Source organism: Phoca vitulina, unplaced genomic scaffold (assembly GCF_004348235.1).
Source record: "Phoca vitulina isolate PV1807 unplaced genomic scaffold, GSC_HSeal_1.0 scaffold465, whole genome shotgun sequence".
Taxonomy (NCBI): Eukaryota; Metazoa; Chordata; class Mammalia; order Carnivora; family Phocidae; genus Phoca; species Phoca vitulina.
In genome coordinates this window covers 1-20,332 of record NW_022590152.1, presented here as the reverse complement: position 1 = coordinate 20,332, position 20,332 = coordinate 1, and the positions used below count along the sequence as shown (strand labels likewise).

At 39.0% G+C, this 20,332-nt stretch overlaps 1 protein-coding gene across 1 annotated transcript; it reads left to right on the top strand.

Annotated features, from left to right (window-relative positions):
* Nucleotides 1-1,887: 1,887 nt before the first annotated feature.
* LOC116629251 (zinc finger protein 268-like) lies at nucleotides 1,888-20,327 on the top strand (the record flags this gene model as incomplete). Its single annotated transcript, XM_032399548.1, has 4 exons — nucleotides 1,888-2,842; nucleotides 14,316-14,442; nucleotides 14,731-14,823; nucleotides 19,438-20,327. Coding segments are annotated over exons 1-4 (1,371 nt in total), but the record flags the coding sequence as incomplete, so codon positions are not given.
* Between the last annotated feature and the right edge of the window lie 5 nt (nucleotides 20,328-20,332).

The window sequence follows — 20,332 nt, the reverse complement described above, 5'->3', positions numbered from 1 at the left end:
GAGTTTTTTGATTACTCATTCAATGTCATCACTGGTAATCAATCTGTTCAAATTCTCTATTTCTTCCTGATTCAGTTTTAGGAGGTTATAGGTCTCTAGGATTTTATCCATTTCTTTTAGGTTGTCCAGTTTGTTGGCATATAATGTTTCATAATATTCTCTTATAATCCTTTGTATTTCTGTGGTATTAGTTATTCTCCTTTCTTTTCTAATTTTATTTGAGTCTTCTCTCTCTTTCTGTCTCTTGATGAGTCTAGCTAAAAGCTTATCAATTTTGTTGATCTTTTCAAAGAACCAGCTTCTGGTTTCATTGATCTGTTCTATTGTTTGTTTGTTTTAGTTTCTGTTTCATTTATTTCAGCTATAATCTTTATTATTTCCTTCCTTCTACTGGTTTTGGGTTTTGTTTGTTCTTTTTCTAGTTCCTTTAGATTTATGATTGGTTGTTTGAGATTTTTCTTGTTTCTTGAAGTGGGCCTGTATTGTTTTGAACTTCCCTCTTAAAACATCCCAGAGATTTTGGACTGTTGTGTTTTCATTTTCATTTTTCCCCGTGTATTTTCTTGATTTTCTCTTTGGTTTCTTGGATGACATATTCATTGTTTGGTAGTATGTTATTTAACCTCCATATGTTTGTGTTTTTTCCAGATTTTTTTTCTTGTGGTTGATTTTTTAGTTTCATAGCATTGTGGTCAGAAAAGATGCATGGAATGACTTTAGTCTTTTTTAATTTGTTGAGATTTGTTTTATGGCCTAATATGTGATCTGTTCTGGAGAATGCTCCATGTATATTCGAAAAGAATGTATATTCTGCTGTTTTATGATAGAATGTTATGAATATATCTGTTAAATTCAGATATCTTGGTTCTTAATAATAGTAATATAACTGTCATATCCTACAGTGTACATAAAATGGTTTTAAAATTGTAATTTGTTTTCACTTACAAGGATACTGAATGAAGTTCAGTATGTCTTTGTACCTCATTTTATCTAAAGATCAGTTAGAAAAATTATTCTCTTGTAGTTTTGTTTCCAATTTGATAAACATATATATTTGCTGACACTTATTTGCAACCTTAGGGATTGCCCTCCCTCTTTTTGATTATGTAAGATATTTACACATGATTCAAAAGTAGAAAATGACTTGCTTCCATCCCTTCTGTCCTGTCCTTTCCCTCCTGCAGAAGTCACCATTTTTACTGTTCCTAGTTCATCTTCTCAGTGATTCTTTTGGAGATGGAAACAAACTCATACCTAAGTGCTAAGCCTTGTCAGGAAGCTGTTTTTTCTGCCTCTAGCCCTGTGCTTCCTAGAGTTCAACATGCCTTGTCTTCTTAATGTATTTCTCTCACATTTACATATTTTGTTGTTAATTTCTGGAATAAGAGCTGAATGCTTCCCTCTTACTGTCTAGTAGCCTTTCTCCCTTCTCTGTCCTTTCCCTCTAGGTGTCTGGATCTCTCCTCTATTCTTCCCTCCTCCCCTCTTTCCTCTTTTCCCCTCCCCTCCCCTCCTCTGTCTCTATCTCTCTCTCATTCCTCTCACTACCTTAATCTTCTGTGTTGAGCAATTTGGGCACTATCTTTAGCACTTTTCCCTCAGAGAAAAGATCTATGTGTCTGGAAAGGACTGTTTTCTAGTTATTTTTCTTTTTCTTTTTTTTTTTTTTTTTAAAGATTTTATTTATTTATCTGAGAGAGAATGGGAGACAGAAAGCATGAGAGGGGGAGGATCAGAGGGAGAAGCAGACTCCCCGCCGAGCAGGGAGCCCGATGTGGGACTCGATCCCGGGACTCCAGGATCATGACCTGAGCCGAAGGCAGTCGCTTAACCAACTGAGCCACCCAGGCGCCCCTCTAGTTATTTTTCAAATTCCCATGTTGTTAGGTAGCCACAGTGCTGTCAGGTCACTTAGTGACTTTGGGATTGTTCTCCCATTGGGGGCACACATTTTTGGTGACTTTGGGGATCTGCAGTGTGTGGCCTGTCAGAATCTTCCCTCATTGCTCACTCTTCTCTCCTGGGATCTGTCCTCTGCTCTTGGGTCACCTCTACATATATCTTGATGTTTGTAAAGAGACCCTGTAACCTAGACTGTGTTGGTTTGGTGTTGATGTCTATGGGCTGTTTCTTGTACCATTGTGATTGTTCTCATTTGCATTCATTGGGAGTTCTTGGAAGGTTAAAAAACTGCACTGCTACCTGATGCCACCCTACTCCCAGTGTTCACCACAGCAAAAAGTAAGACTCTGTGAGAGAGAGTAAGTGAATTGTTGATGGACATCTAAATAGTGAGGGAAGAAGTTCTAACTCATTCTGGCTCATTTGAAATCTTCGGCTTGTATACGCCCAGCCTAAGAGTTGTTGCTCTCTAGCATCTGGCATTGTGTTATTTAAATGACTGCCTGAAGTTGTTCAACTCTTAGGGTGGCTGCTGCAACTTCAGGACTCCTGGGTGCCTGTGCAGAGTGTGGGGAGGGGACTGTCATCATTGCGCTGGGTTCTGCCCCACAGCGACACTGAACACAGCGTGCAGAACATCCAGCCTGGTCTCCTGTGAGTGTGTTCACCAGCAGAAGAGATGAGGTTGGGGCCCAGCAGAATGCTGGTCATTAAAGCGAATTTGCTCTTGTGTCCACAGGTTCCACCTCTCCAGGAACAAGAGAATTCATGCAACAGAGCCAGAGAGCTGCAAGGTCAGGAATCCATCCTGGGTCAAGGGACTCCTGACCACAGGCTTCTCCCTGGAGGACCCTGGCAAAGACACAAGAATCACAGGACAGAGCAGGTTCTAGAGTGGCTGTTTATTTCCCAGGAGCAGCCAAAAACCACCCAGTCTCGGGTGAGTTGTTTGCTTATTTATTCCTGCTTCTTTTCTTCAGTACTTCTCTCTCTCTCTCTCTCTCTCTCTCTTTTTTTTTTTTTGTGGGGAGAGGGATGGAGATCCTTAGGGTTAAGTTAATCACTTTTCAGTTCATAGTCTGTTTATCATCAGTGGTTTGTGTAAGGTCCTTGTCTATCTTTATTACATATTTTTTGATTTCCCCATACTCAATTTCAGTCTCCTTCCCCACCCCCCCAAAATTACTTTGTTCTTTATGGATTTCTTTTGTTTATATGTGTTCACAAAATATGTATTTTTGCTGTGTATGTATTTTTAATTTATGTTAATGGTGTGGCACATGTATTTTTTTTAAGATTTTATATATTTATTTGTCAGAGATAGAGCATGAGCAGGGGGAGCAGCAGAGGGAGAAGCAGACTCCCTGCTGAGCAGGGAACCTGATGCAGGGCTTGATCCCAGGACTGACCTGAGCCAAAGGCAGACACTTAACCAACTGAGCCACCCAGGTGTGGCACATGTATCTTACTATATTGTTTATATTTTTCAGTAAGCACTTTGTTTCATTAAACACCGGTGCTCTTATATTTACCAGCTCATGCTAGGAGAGCAGTGTTTGAATGTTCCACTTACTTCACATTCTTGGCCAACAATTTCTATTGTTAGTCTTTTGAATTTGAGCCATTCTGGCGGTGGTATGGTGGTGTCTCTTCATGGGTTTAATTTGCATTTTCCTGGCTAAAGAGGATGAGTACTTTTTGTCATGTTTATTTGACATTTTGTTACCTTTGGTTTTTCTGTCTTTTTTCTTACTGGTTTAAATGAATTTTTTTATGTTCTGGAAGCTTGTTAGAAATGCAGAATATCATGTCCCACCTCAATCCTGTTATAATTGACTCTTCATTTTAACAAGATTCAGTGATTCATGCACATGAAAGTTTAAAACTATCTTGATACCAAATCCATATTCAAATTTTACCTGGGGTGCTTCTTCTGCCTTCAATATTGTGTTATAAAAATTTTCAAACAGAGGGCAAAGTTGAAAGGATTTTAGCAAACCTCTGTGTACCCATCACCCAGAATTTACCATTAACATTTTACTATACTTGCTTTATCACATTATCTGTCCTTGTCTCTCTCTCTATGCATCCGTTAACCCATCTTATTTTTGGTGCATTTCTTAATATATTTCAGATATCATCATGCCTCCTCTAAATATTTCAGTATGAGTAGCATTAACTCTTGTTCAGTATTTTTTTTGCTTCCCTTTTCATTCTGTTAATGCTGTCTTTTGATGAACAGATAATTGATTTTAACTTATTCTGATTCATAAATTTTTTTATTGCTTGTGCTTTTTTGTGTCCAATTTAAGTACTTTTTTCTTATCTGAAGCTCATGAAGACATTTTTCTTTGTTATTATTTTACCTTTCACATTTAGATTTATAATATATCTAGAATGAATTTTTATGTTTGGTGTGGATGGGAGTCAAAGATTTATTTTTTTCACAGAGCTATCCAATTGTCCCAGTCCCAGTGAAGTGATTGATTCCAACCTCTGGCTCTGCAGTGCCACCTTTGTCATGTGTCAGGTGTCCATAAGTATGGTTTGGTTTCCTAACTCTTCATTCTGTTCCATTGGTGTCATGAGCACACTATGAAGGTGCACACGGGTTGTGTCACCTTTATTCAGTTATAAAACAAGGCTAACATAATTGTGAAGCAGGTTCAGGATTTCAAACTCAATGACATCTCATTTAACAGAGCAAAGCATAGTACAGAGTCACACAACAAACAAGATACAGCAAGGGGTAAGAAGTGAACGAACCAAACACAAAGTCTGTGTGTGAGTGCCCAGTTGAGACGAGGACCCGGTCCAGTCCAGGTCACTCTTGCCACATGCTCCTGACTGCGTTCAAGCTGTGGAGAACCTGTTCTGCTCAGAGATCAGCTGGCTGAGCCTGCGGCCGCAGCAGTTCCCTTTCTGATACACTCAGACACGAATGAGACAGTGTGCTGCAAGATCTTCCCTTGTTAAAGGAGTTCAATCGGGGCGCCTGGGGGGCTCAGCGGGTTAAGTGTCCGACTCTTGGGTTTGGCTCAGGTCAGGATCTCAGGGTCGTGGGATCGAGCCCTGCGTCAGGCTCCATATTCAGCGGGGAGTCTGCTTAAGATTCTCTCTCCCTCCCTCTGCCTCCCCCTACCCCACCCCGTGTTCTCTCTCTCTCTCTCAATATATGAATCTTTAAAGGAGTTTAATCAGTCTTGGACCTCTGCTGGCCTCTTCTTCTGCTGGTTTTCAGTTCTGGTTGCTGGTTTCCATGATACCTGGTCTTAACAGCAACACCCTTGGCTGCTTGCATTACCATTTGATACGAGTGAGTCCATCTTGCTCTCTACACTTGGTCCACTTTTCTGTTCTTGGGCCAGTATCACACTATATTTATAGTAAGTCTTGATATTCAGATGCTTCCAGTTTTTGGTGATTACAAATGCTGTCAACATTCATCTATGGGTTTTTGTGTAGACATGAGTTTTCCCATCAGTTGGGTAAATACCTAGGAGCATGATTGCTGGATTGTATGGTAACAATGTATTTATCTTTGTAAAAAACTGTCTTCCGAATTGGCTGTGCAGTTTTGCACTCTTACCAGCAGTGAATGAGAGTTCCTGTTGCTCCTCATCCTGGCCATTGCTTGGTATTGTTAGGTTTGTAAAAATTTTGCCATACTAATACATGTGAAGTGGTATTTCATTGTGGTTTTTTTTTTTTTTTTTTAAAGATTTTATTTATTCATTTGCGAGAGAGACAGAGAGAGAACAAGCAGGGGGAGAGGCAGAGGGAGAGGGAGAAGCAGACTCCCTGCTGAGCAAGGAGCCCGATGTGGGACTCGATCCCAGGACCCTGGGATCATGACCTGAGCCGAAGGCAGACGCTTAACCATCTGAGCCACGCAGGCGCCCTCATTGTGGTTTTAAATTGCATTTCCCTATAGCTAGTATTATTGAGTATCTTTTATGTTTTGCTCTCTGAATATCTTTGGTGAAGTATCTGTTCTGTGTCTGATCGTTTCCCCAATTTTTAATTGGGTTGTTTTCTTGCCATTGATTTTTAAGAGTTCTTTACATATTCGAGATTCAAGTCCTTCATCAGAAAAGTGATGTGTAAATGTTTTCTCCCAGTCTCTGGCTTGTCTTTTCATTTTTGTAACACTGACTGATAAATTCCATTTTCTCAATTTTATTTTTTTAGAATGGATTGAGTTTTAGATGTCATATCTAAAATCTCATTGCTTGGGTACCTGGCTGGCTCTGGGTCATGAATTCAAACCCCACACTGGACCTGAAGCCTACTGAATAAAATGAACAAATAAAAATAAAATCTCATTGCCCAAACCAAAGTACAGAAATATTCTCTTGTATTTCTCTAGACTTTTATAGTTTTAGCTTTTACATTTAAGTCTATGATCCATTTTTAGTTAAATTTTGTAGAGGGTTGGGTTATGTGTTGAGGTTTTTTTTTTTTTTTAATTTTTTTTTAAAGATTTTATTTATTTGACAGAGAGAGAGAGAGCACAAGTAGGGGGAGTGGCAGGCAGAGGGAGAAGGAGAAGCAGGCTCCCCGCTGAGCAAGGACCCTGAGATCATGACCTGAGCCAAAGGCAGATGCTTAACCAACTGAGCCACCCAGGCGCCCTTGAGGTTTATTTTTTATGTCTATGGATGTGCAAGTGTTCCTGCACCATTTGTTGAAAAGATTTTCCTTTCTACATTGAATTGCCTTTATGTCTTTGTTTAAAAAAAAAAAAAATCAGGAGACAATGTTTGTATGGGTCTATTTCTAGGCTTTGTTTTCTGTTTCATTCATCTTGTGTCTGATCTTTCACCAGCATCACACTGTCTTGATTTTATAGGAAGTCTTAAAATGGGCTACTGGGAATACTTTGCCTTTGTTCTTCAGAATTGTTTTGGCTATTTTTTTTTCTCTGCCTTTCCATATTAATTATGGAAGAGCTTGTGGGTAGCTATAAAAAAACTTTGCTAAGATTTTAGAGTAAGTTTTTATATATGATGTTAGGTAAGGATCCAACTTCATTCTTTTTGTGGATATCGAGTTGTCCTAGCAGCATTTGAGACAATCTTCCTTTCCCCATCATGTGGTATTGACACCATTGTCAAAAATCATTTGACCATATATGCAAGGGTTTATTTATGGACTCTCTATTCTATTCCATTGATCTGTATGTTAATCTTTGTGCCAATACTACTTTGCTGTAATTACTGTAGCTCTGTACTAAGTGTTGAAATAAGGAAATGTGAGTCCTTCAGCTTTGTTCTTTTTCTATATTGTTTTGGTTATTCAGGGTCCCTTGGGATTCCATATGAATTTTAGGATGGGCTTTTCTGTTTCTGCAAAAAAAGTATCAGTGGGATTTTGACAGGGATTATATTGAATATGTAAATCACTGTGAGTAGTATTGGCATCTTAATGATAGGCCTTCCAATCCATGAACATATAATATGTTTCCATTTATTTATGTCTTTTTAAGTTTCTTTCAGCAAAGTTTTCTGGTTTTCGTTCTATAACTCATTTACCTCCTTGGATAAGCATTTATTCTGTTTGATGCTATTATAAATGGAATTGTTTTCATAGTTTGCTTTTCAGATTAATCATTGTTCATGTATAGAAATGCAACTGATTTTTGACATTGTATGCTGCTACTTTGCTGAATTCATTTGTGTGTGTGTATGTGTAATCTTTAAAGTTTTCTACATATAGGATCATATCATCTGTGAACAGAGATAATTTTACTTCTTCCTTTCCAATTTGAAAGACTTATTTCTTTTCCTTGCCAAATGGCTCTGGCTAGAACTTTCAGTACTGTGTTGAATAGAAGTGGTGAAAGCAGGCATTCTTGCCGTGTTCCTTATCTTAGAGGAAAAGCTTTCAGTCTTTGACCATTGAGAATGATATTTGACTTTTGTTTGTTGGGAGTTTTTTGATTACTAATTCAATGTCATCGCTGGTAATCAGTCTGTTCAAATTTTCTATTTCTTCCTGATTCAATTTTGGGAGATTATATGTCTCTAGGAATTTATCCATTTCTTCTAGGTTATCCAATTTGTTGGCATATAATCTTTCATAATATTCTCTTACAATCCTTTGTATTTCTGTGGTGTTGGTTATTATTTTTCCTCTTTCTTTTCTGATTTTATTTGAGTCCTCTCTCTCTTTTAGTTTCTGTTTCATTTATTTCTGCTCTAATCTATAGTATTTTCTTCCTTCTACTGGTTTTGGATTTTGTTTGTTCTTCTTTTTCTAGTTCTGTTCTGTGTAAGTTTTGGTGGTTTATTTGAGATTTTTCTTGCTTCTTGAGGGCCTGTATTGCTATAAACTTCCCTGTTAGAACAGCGTTGGTACATCCCAAAGATTTTGGACCATTGTGTTTTTATTTTTGTTTTTCTCCATGTATTTTTTTCTCCATGTATTTTTTCCTCCATGTATTTGTGTTTTTTCCAGATTTTTTCTTGTGGTTGATTTTTAGTTTCATAGCATTATGGTCAGAAAAGATGCTTGATAGGGGCACCTGGGTGGCTCAGTCATTTGAGCATCCAACTCTTGATTTTGGCTCAGGTCGTGATCTCAGGGTCCTGAGATTGAGCTCTGCATCAGACTCCGCGTACTGGGTGTGGAGCCTGTTTAAGACTCTCTCTCTTCCTCTGCCCCTCCCTGTTCATGCACTGTCTTGTGCTCTTTCTCTCAAAAAAAAAGAAAGAAAAGATGCGTGGTATGACTTTGATCTTTTTGAATTTGTTGAGATTTGTTTTGTGGCCTAATATGTGATCTATCATGGAGAATGTTCCGTGTATATTTGAAAGGAATGTGTATTCTCCTATTTTATGATGGAATGTTCTGAATGTATCTGTTAGATCCATGTGGTCCAATGTGTCATTCAAAGCCATTGTTTCTTTGTTGATTTTTCTGTTGGATAATCTGTTGATATAAGTAGGGTGTTAAAGTCCCCTACTATTATTGTATTACTATTGATGACTTCCTTGTGTTTGTTATTAGCTGCCTTATGTATTTCGGTGCTGCTCTGCTGTATGCATAAATATTTACAATTGTTATATCTTCTTGTTGGGTTGTTCCCTTTATGGTTATATACGGTCCTTCTTTTTCTCTTATTTTGTCTTATCTTTGTTTTAAAATCTATTTTGTCTGATATAAGTATTGTTACCCTGGCCTTTTCACATCCATTTGCATGAGAAATGCTTTTCCATCCCTTCACTTTCAATCTGTGTCTTTAGGTCAAAAATGAGCATATAGATGGGTCTTGCTTTTTTATCCATTCCGTCACCCTATGTCTTTTGATTCAAATGTTTAGTCTGTTTACACTGAAAGTAATTATTGATAGGCTTGTACTTATCATCATTTGTTACTTATTTTATGGTTGTTTTGCAGTTCTTTTCTGTTCCTTTCTTCTCTTGCTCTCTTCTTTCATGGTTTATTGGCTTTCTTTAGTGATATACTTGGATTCCTTTCTCTTTATTTTTTTTTGTATTAGTGGTTTTTGATTTGTGGTTACCATTAGGTGTGAGTATAACATCTTATGCATATGGCAGTCTGTATTAAGTTGATGGTTGCTTAAGTTTGAACCCATTCTTCCCTCCCCGCTGTCCACACATTTTAGGTATGTGGTGTCATACTTTACATCCTTTTATTTTGTGAGTCTCTTGACTGATTTTTATAGAGATACTTATTTTTACTGCTTTTGTGCTTCCTACTTTTCTTACTCCTACTTAGGTCTTTTCTTTTCCACTCAGAGTGTCCCTTTTAATATTTCTTGTAGGGCTGGTTTAGTGGTCATGAATTCCTTTGTTTGGAAAACTCTTTATCTTTCCTTTTCTGAATGATAGCCTTGCTGGATAGAGTAGTCTTGGCTGCAGGTTTTTTTCTTTCAGCTCTTTGAATATATCATGGCACTCTCTTCTGGTCTGCAAAGTTTCTGCTGAAAAATCAGCAGATAGCCTAATGGGTTTCCCTTGTATGTAACTGCTTTCTTTTCTCTTGCTGCTTTAAAATTCTCTCTTTACCACTACTTTTTTTGCCATTTTAATTACTATGTGTCTTGGTGTGGACCTCCTTGGGTTGATTTTGTTGGGGGCTCTCTGTGCCTCCTGGATCTGGATTTCTGTTCCTTTCTCCAGATTCAGGAAATTTGCAGCTGTTATTTCTTCAAATAAATTTTCTGCCCCCGTTTCTCTCTGTTCTCCTTCTGGGGTCCATATAATGCAAATGTTACTAGTCTTGATGGTGTTGCTGAGTTCCCTAAGTCTTTTTTCATTTTTCATTATTCTTTTTTTCTCTCTTCTCTTCAGCTTGATTGATTTACATTACTCTGTCCTCTGGATCATTGATCTATTCTTTTGCTTCCTCTAGTGTACTGTTTATCCATCTAGTAAATTTTCCCCTCAACACTGCTTTTGTTCCATCCTGTGAATTTTGGTATGTTGTGTTTTGTTTTCATTCATGTATAAGTATTTACTAATTTACCTTTTGATTTCTTCTTTGATCCATTGGTTAAGATGTGTTGTTTAATTTCCCCGAATTTGTGAATTTTCAGTTTTTTTCCTTCTGTTATTGATTTCTAACTTTATCCTGTGTGGTCAGAGAAAATACTTTTTATGATCTTTATCTTTTTTTTTAAGAGAGAGAGTGAGCACACGTGAGTGGTAGGGGAGGGGCAGAGGAAGTGGGAGAGAGAACGTTAAGCAAGCTCCATGCCCAGCACGGACCCAACACAGGGCTCAGTCACACAACCCTGAGATCATGATCTAAGCCAAAATCAAGAGTCAGATGCTTAATCGACTGAGCCACATAGGTGCCCTGATCTTCATCTTTTAAGATCTATTGGGACTTAATTTGTGGGCTAACACATAGTCTATCCTGTACAATGTTCCATGTGTACTTGAAAAGTGTATGTATGCTCTTGTTGGGTAGAATATTTAGCATACGTCTGTTATAGTTGCTTTGTTTAAGTATTTTGTTTTTTTACTTATCTTCTGTCTAGTTGTTCTATTCATTATTGAGAGTGGGATATTGACATTTCCAATTATCATTATAAAACTTTCTCCCTTCAATTATGTCAGTTTTTCCTTCATTTAATTCAGTGACCTGTTATTACATGTATAACTTTATAATTGTTATATCTTCTTGTGGTATTGAACCTTTAATAATATATAATTTTCCTTTTGGTCTCTTATAACCTTTTTTTTTTAAAGATTTTATTTATTTGAGAGAGCGTGAGAGAGAGAACATGAATGGAGTGAGGGGAAGAGGGAGAAGCAGACTCCCTGCTGAGCAGAGAGCCTGATGTAGGGCTTAATTCTGGGACTCCGGGATCATGACCTGAGCTGAAGGCAGACGCTTAACCAACTGAGCCACCCAGGCACCCCCTCTTATAAACTTTTTTTTTAAGATTTTATTTATTTATTTGACACAGAGAGAGAGAGAGAGACACAGAGAGAGCACAAGCAGAGGGAGAGGGAGAAGCAGGCTCTCTGCTGAGCAGGGAGCCCGATGTGGGACTCAATCCCAGGACCCTGAGACCATGACCCAAGCCAAAGGTAGACGCTTAACGACTGAGCCACCCAGACGCCCCCCCATAACCTTTTTTCTTTTTTTTTCTTTAAGATTTTATTTATTTATTTGACAGAGCCCCAGCGAGAGAGGGAACACAAGCAGGAGGAGTGGGAGAGGGAGAAGCAGGCTTTCTGCTGAGCAAGGAGCTCGATGCAGGGCTTGATCCCAGGACCCTGGGATCATGACCTGAGCTGAAGGCAGACGCTTAACGACAGCCACCCAGGCGCCCCTCTTATAACCTTTTTTGATTTGAAGTCTGTTGTGTCTGATACTGGTATTACCCTCCCTGCTGTCTTTTGGTTACTATTTGGATGGAATATCTTTATCCATTCTTTCACTTTCCATCTATTTTTATCTTTGGATCTAAAGTGAGTCTCTTTTAGACATTTTATAGTTGGGCCATGGTTTTTAAGACATTCTGCCAATCTCTCTATTTGATTAGAGAGTTTAATCAATTTACACTTTAAGTAATTACTGATAAGGAGGGACTTATTTCTTTCATTCTGTTTGAATTCTATATACCTTATAGCTTTTTTTGTCCCTCAGTCCCTACATTACTGTCTTCTTTTGTGTTTAATTTCTTTTTCTGTAGTTAAATATCTAAATTCCTTTCTCATTTCCTTTTGTGTAAATTATATAGCTATTTTCTTTGTGGTTATCATAGGGATTATGTTTAACTTCCTAAAGTTATAGCATTCTTATTTGAAATTATACCAGCTTAACTTTGTTACTATACAAAGATTCTGCTCCTCTACAGCTCTGTCCCCACCCCTTTTGGTTATTGATGTCACAAAATTACATCTTTGTACAGTGCGTGCCCCTAAACACAAACTAATAATTATTTTAAGTGCATTAGTCTCTTATAATTATGTAGAAGACAAAATGTGGAGTTAGAAACCAGAGTTAAAGTAGTATTACCTTTTATCATTGTACATGTATCTACCTTTATTAAGATCTTTTTTTCTTCATACAACTTTGAATTATTTTATAGTGTCCTTTTATTTCACCTGCAAGACTCCCTTGAGCATTTCTTTCAGGCAAGTCTAGTGGTAATAAACTCCCATTTGTTTTTCTGGGAATGTCTTAATTTCCCCTCTTACTTTTGAAGGACAGTTTTGACAGATAGAGGATTTTTGGTCGACAATTTTGTTTCCTTTAGCTCTTTGAATATATGGGTCCATTGCCTTCAGTCCACCAAAGATTCTGATGAGAAATCTGCTTATAACCTTACTGAGGATTCCTTGTGTGTGACAAATTGTTTCTCTGATGCTTTCAAGATCCTCTCTTTGTTTTTGTCTGTAGAAAATTTGATTATAATAGGTCTTGGTGTAGATTTCTTTGAGTTCATCTTTGTTGGATTCTTTTTTTTTTTTAAAGATTTTATTTACTTATTTGAGAGAGAGCACAGTAGGGAGGGGGAGAAGCAGGCTCCCCACTGAGCTGGGAGCCCGATGTGGGGCTCGATCCCAGGACCCTGGGATCATGACCTGAGCTGGAGGCAGACATTTAACCGACTGAGCCACCCAGGTGCCCCTCTTTGTTGGATTCTGTTGAGCTTCTTGGATGTTTATATTCACATCTTTCATGAGATTTGGTGTTGTTATTACTATTTTATAATCTTAGCCATTCTAATAAGTGTGTGATGGTGTGTTATTATTAATTTGCAATTCTTTAATAATATATGATGTTGAGCATCATTATTTGCCATCTGTGTATCTTCTTATTCAGATCATTTGCCCCACAAATTGGCTGCTACTTAGAGCTTTTGTGCTTTCATTCCACATAAGTTTTAACATGTCTTCTCTCACAGTGGCTGCCCCTGCAGTACCCTTTTACAGATTCAGCCTGACACTTCCAAGTGGCATTGCTAGCTTCCTTTGTGCCCCTGTTGTACTCTGTATGTTTGTTCATCTTAGCTTCTTTAACCTCCTGTTGCAATTGCATGTTTTAAACTTTGCTTTCTTCTGCAATGCTAAACGCTTCTCTCAGGCAGGAGTGTCTTTTATCCTTGTTTATATCACCTGCACTTTTTGAATACCTGGCACCTGGAGGTAAAGAAGTGTTGCAGAAGTAGGATGACCAACCATTCCTTTTTGACTATAGCTGTCCTGCCTTTAGCACCAAAGGTCCCATGTCTAGGGAAATCCTTTAGTCCTGGGTACACTGGGACATTTGGTTACCCTGTGCATGTGGTTCCTAGGATAGTTTAAACAGTCAAAGATGTATCTGTAATGAATAGCATTGCTGCTTCCGTCTTTGTGCCCTTGTTGTACTCTGTATGTTCTTTTGTCTTAGCTTCTTTGACTCCCAGTTGCATTCACAGATGTTTAACTTTGCTTTTCTGTGTAGTGGTGAACACTTCTTTTGGACAGGATTGTGTTTTGTTCAAGTTTTCTCTTAAGGATTTATTTTATTTATTTGAGAGAGAGACAGAGAGAGTGCACGAGCAGGGGCAGGGGCAGAAGGAGAGGGGGAGAGAGAATCCTTGAGCAGACTCCCGCTGAGTGTGAAGCCCGACATGGGGCTTGATCCCAGAACCCTGAGATCATGACCTGAGCCGAAATCAAGAGATGGACACTTAACTGACTAAGCTACCCAGATGTCCCTTCATTCAAGTTTATATCACCTGCACCTTGCTGAGTATCTGGCACCTGGTATTCTCATATGTTGAGTGAAAGGCTGACTGATTTAATATACATTGATGGAATGTTTTCAATAAATTTTTGCTTTTCTCACAAAGTAGAATATAAACAATGGACATCCTAGGCAGCTTGTTGTTTCCCAGAAACTCAGTAAAGAGTTTGAGATTGAATAGGAATGTGCTCTTTCAGGGACCATTGTCATTCGTGGATGTGTTTGTGGACTTTACCTGGGAAGAGTGGCAGCTGCTGGATCCCACTCAGAAGCACCTGTACAGGAGTGTGATGTTGGAGAACTACAGCAACCTGGTGTCCCTGGGTAGGAGCTCCCTCCCCGAAAGGACTGTGTGTCATCTCCAGGCTTCCCCTTCTTGGTGGCTGAAAGCTGGGTGGCTTTTGCAACATACTTAGTGATTTTGGATTTGTATTTAAAGGCCAGATTTTCTTAGTCTCCCTTTGGCATCAGAATATGCTAGTTGAAAATGGTCTTCACTTTTCCATGGGGCAGAAGGGCAGCTTTATTGTGCTGCCTCTAAACTGACTCTTCCCCCTTCTTCAGGGTTCAAGGTAGTTTTGGTCCAGGTTGGTTATGATTTGCCATTCACAGGGTATCAAGACAGCAAACCCGATATCATCTTCAAGTTGGAACAAGAAGAACTGTGGATGATGCAGGCCCAAATCCCAAGTCAAGGCCATCCAGGTGAGTGATGAGGATATTTAGATCTTTTCTTCCTTATTCAGAATTGATGCGAATTCTGATGTGACATACACCTCATGTTTGTACTTTTTGTCTCATTCGTAACCATTCTGTCTTAGTTCATCTCTTCCTCTCTGGAATTCTCCGTTTCCTGTGTACTTTCCCAGGAGAGTAGACTCATTTTGTTATGCAGTTAAACAGGCTTTTTTCTCTCTATCTCTCTTGATGTGACTTTCACTCTTCCTTCTACTTTCTTTTTTTTAAATTATATTTTTAAAATCTCTTACACTTATAGTCAACAACCATAGTCCCAACATCCTTCCTTCTCCTTGGAATCTATTAGGAGAAGTCATCACTGTCCCTTCTAAGTGCATTCCCACATCCCTGGATATCAGTCATCCTCTCTTGAGCCCTCCCCTCCCCCTTCTTCATGGGCCACCCCACGGAACCCACTCACACACTACACGATGAAGTGCTTATTCTTTTCATGCTTTACTGGCTTCTCTTGTTCTTCCCTCTGAGTCCAAAGGGACTTTCCATATTCACTACTTTTCTTATATATTATAACCTTTGAAAGACATCTATTCTGAAGATTTAAGCTCTTTTTCTCTTTTGGTAATTGATAGCCCATCCCTCTTTCATCTGGCCTTTGGTACCAAGTTTGATTGGTCCATTGGGCATCTTCCTTGCATGTGCCACTCCTTTGCCTCATTTTCAGAAACTGGAATTGTTTGTCGCATTGCTCCACAGCCACATGATACTTTCTTCTCAACTTTCTGATTGTTTATTAATTCTGCTCTGCTTCTAGCTTTCTCTTGGCACTGGAGAGTCAGCGTAAACCTCCTTTATATGCAATTTTCTTCACTAGTGTTGCTGAAATCTGTTAATATTTTGGTTCCCTAAAAAGAAGTCTTTTAAGGCCCCCATATTCCCAGTTTCCACCCAAAACAAGGCCAGTATCTCATTTCTTGATCATTCTATTTATTAACCAAATGTATGCATCTTACTCCTTTTGTTCATCTTGATATTGCTGTCAGATAGGTTTCCCTGACATGGTTAATCTGTCACAGGCATGGCAGAATGAATCCAGTTAGTCTTTGTATCATTAGGATTGTTTCAGCTGTAAATTCTGATTAATCCCAAATCAACCTATGAAACAGAAGTTATTTATTACCACACATCACAAAACGTCCTGAATTGGGGCAGCTGTAGTGTTGACTAAGTGATTGATTCAGTAAATCACCAAAGGTCCATCTCTACCCTGCCATTTTCCTCAGGTGCACTCCCCTCGTGGTCATCAGGTGGCTATTACAGTGCCAGCCAACACCTGCAGATATACCACTGGCCAGTAGAATAAGTAAACTGCTTTTCCCCCATGGCTCTTTTTATCAGGTGGTAAAGCCTATTCCGGGAAGTCTCAGCAAACTTGTCATGCTTAGTGGACTAGGTTTTTATCACATACCCCTGTCTGAATAAGACTCTGGCAAGGGAAGTGGGCCCACCACTGTTGGCTCCGATAAATGATGCTTCACCTTCTGGGGGTGGGGTAGAGGTAGCAGTGGTGATGGGTCCCCATTTCCCTGAGTGAAGCACATGGCCTTAAGGATGGGTTTGGGGGAAAAGTCAGGCTTTGCCAGTCAGGGAAAGGGAAGAAGGATTGTGGGGTAGGCAGCACTGTCTGCCTTCATCCACCTCTTTGGGTAGGCAGCTTCTAGTCATACTCTTCTTCCAATCCATCCATCTTCAAAAATATTTCACTACCCATTTTCCTTCTTGTACTGTATTAATGGAAGTCTTGGATCCTTGTTCCCAGGTAACATCTGGTAACATACAGTTAAAGCTAAGTTATTCATGTACAACCAAGCAGACAAGTACAGAGTGGTAGAGACACATGCAGCGTAGGTACAACGGGAGCCCCCATTCTGGGAGAGCAGCCACAGTGAATGCCACATAGAAGTCTGGTTTGCAGTGCGTTGACACCCTGGTTGGGCAGTTTGCGCCAGGACTTCCTGCTGTGGCAGGGGCCTAGTGAGCCCTTGGTTCTGCTCTCTCAGCATAATTCCCTTTACCATTGTCTTCTGTAGCTACACTCAAGATGGTTGTTTGGGAGAATGCTATTCTGTAGCTTTAGAATCTGAATTCTTTCGGTGCAAGTGGAGTTTCCAGGGATTACTTGAGAACCACAACCAGTAATCATCTTCAATCATGTTTAAATAATATTTAAGCTTAGGAAATTCTGTCTTCTATACATTGGCTTTGGTATTGTTTCCTGATTTTTGGAATTCTTTGAAATTTCCCTTGAGATATCAACCATAATATCATTATCTGTCATTATTGTTGCATAGGAGAATGCTCAACAGAAAATGTGTTAAGGTTTCCTAGGAAATCAAGAAGTCAGAGCTGTGGCTAACCAGGGGAAGTAGGACGGTTACGGTTCCAGCCACAGAAGGGTTACACGGTAGAGGATTAGGACAGATTTAGTGTCCATGAACTCTGAAATTTCAGTCTATAGGGATAAGACTGTTAGCCAAACACATGAGCAAATCTGATTCCCAGGCAAAGATTAATTACTCTCTGGCCTATTTTCTTCTTGATGGAAACATTTCTGAGTTTAGAACCATGGAATAGCCAGTAACACTCCCTCCCAAGTCATCATGATAGTCAGAAGTTCCCAGCATTCATTTCTCAGTGCATCCAGGAGGAGGTAACTCCCCAACTTGCGAAAATACAATTTGGAGACTGTGCAAAATGAAGACTGATGAGATTTGAGAGGTAGGGAAACCTGGAATGAGGTATTAAGGTCCTCTGATCTGCCATCTCCAAGCCTGACTTGCTGCCATATTCTCTTAATGCTGTTTCCTGTTTGTTGCCTTGGTCAGCATATTACTTTAGGACATCTAGCTCAACCATTCTCTCCTGGTCAGCCTCCAAATACTTGCCGTTGTGCCTGAGGACTGAGTCCTGTGTCTTGTTCCCTCTCTACTTTCTTTTTTTTTTTTTTTTTTTAAGATTTTACTTATTTTTTGACAGAGAGAGACAGCGAGAGAGGGCACACAAGCAGAGGGAGTGGGAGAGGGAGAAGCCGGCTTCTTGCTGAGCAGGGAGCCCAATGCGGGGCTTGATCCCAAGACCCTGGGATCATGACCTGAGCCGAAGGCAGACGGTTAATGACTGAGCCACCCAGGCACCCACCCTCTCTACTTTCTAATTTTGGCTTTTGGCTTTTGTCTTCAACAACGTTCTGTTCAGCCTGCCCCCTCTCAGTGTTCTATTCCCCCCAGGTAAAACCACTTTCATCCCTTTTAGCTCTTTTTTATGTTATTCACTTCCATATTTCTAAATAACCAGCTTATTCTACTGCACCTTGATTTTTTCCCCAATGGCCATTATTCAGTATAACAGTGTAACGATTTAATTCTCTTTCACTCCCCCTTCTTCCACACTCCCCATGATATGCACACTGTCTCTTCTTATACCCCAGTCATCCTACTAAAAGTTATTTCATTTGGGTTAGATCAGTCTTCAGTTCTTACATCTTTATGACTATGTAATTTCTATTCACAGGTGAATCATGCAAATATGCAATGGCTAATTTTTGTTCATACATCATTTTTTTCTTTTGAGTTGTTTTATTTGCCTGCCGAGGTTTCTCTGTTCTTATCATTAGTGTATTTATCGTTAACCTCAGACTTTTCTTCACGTGTCTAAATATTCCTGTGCCACATTCAGCCACATTAGTGATTCTGTCTGTCTCTTCCTGATGATGTCACTCCCTTGTCCTTCAACGTGCTCCAGCGTGATCCTAGTTTACCTCGTACCCTGGCTGTACTAGTGTTTTATCCTGGAGTCTCCTTTCAAATTTTACTTTCCATATTTATTCTATGTCATCTTTTTTCTTAGTTTGTTTTGCTGGAGCACCTGTTCGAGTAGCCTCCTGTGAAAGAGTGCATGTAACGTAAAATTTGAGACCTGTGCCTCAGAAAATATTTATACTTTACTCCCGAATGCTCTGCATTTTGTCCTCTAATGATGCTAATGTCATTAGATTAAAGTTAGATGCCATTCTCACTTTGATCCTTTATATGAAGCAGTTTTGGTTTCTCTGGAAACTTTACTACCTGCCACTTGTCCTCAGTGTTGTGAAAGATCACGCTGATTTTCCTTGTGCGTTTATTTTCATGTATTTTGGTATGCAGTAGAACTTCATTCCCAGGAGGACTGATTTGCAATGTTTTCTGAGTTTCTCCTGAGTTCAGCGCCGTGATTGGCACATAATATGTATTCAGTAATTTTTTGTTGAAAGAATATAATGCTGAGATCCCTTCCAACTGCTTTATATTTTTTTATTTTTACTTGTGCCTATTTTGCTTTCTTTACCAACATTTTAAAACTTAAAACCATTTCTAATCATTGTCAGTTTTCTATGCATATCTTTATTTTTAGTTTTGTTTGTTCTCCTCGGCCAGGAGTTTTGGTACATCTATACTTTGATTTTATTTATATTCAGATCCGATATATGAAACTTAAAGTATACTCCCTTGACATGGCATTTTTAAGGTAATTTTATGCTATGCCAGGTTCATGTTATTTTTAACGTATAACTATTTTCATTGCTAGAAAAAGTCGGGGAAATTGATGATCATACGGAATGGCATCAGGAAAATCAAGGCAAGCTGGAAAGTGTGGCAAAAGGCTATGAATGTCCTACATTTGGAAAACTATGTCTTCTTACTACAAATTATGTTTCTTCAAGACAAAAGCTTCATAAATATATCACACGTGGAATGAATTTTAAATATAATATAGATTTCAATAGTAATTATGCTGGAAAGAATTCTAAAGAGTTTCGTGCATATAGGGAATCATTCCACCATTCTAAACATGAGCAAACTGTTATTGGAATAAAATATGGTGAAAGTAATGAATGTGGAAAAACTGTCAACAAGAAGTCACAACTCATATGCCAACAAATGTATATAGGAGGAAAGCCTTTTGAATGCAGTTTTTGTGGGAAGACCTTCAGCAGTAAGTCATACCTTGCAGTGCATCAACGAACTCATGTAGAAGAGAAACCCTACAAATGTAAGGGATGTGGGAAAGACTTCAGCAGCAAGTCCTACCTCACTGTCCATCAGAGAACTCACACAGGAGAGAAACTTCATGAATGCAGTGAATGTGGGAAATCCTTCAGTTTCAATTCACAACTTGTTATACATCAGAGAATCCACACAGGTGAGAATCCCTATGAATGCTGCGAATGTGGAAAAGTATTCAGTAGGAAAGACCAGCTCGTTTCACACCAGAGAACTCATTCAGGACAGAAACCCTATGGTTGTAATGAATGTGGTAAGGCTTTTGGTTTGAAATCACAGCTCATTATACATCAAAGAATTCATACAGGAGAGAAACCCTTTGAATGTAGTGAATGTCAGAAGGCCTTTAATACAAAATCAAACCTTATGGTACATCAGAGAACCCATACAGGGGAGAAACCCTATGGTTGTAGTGAATG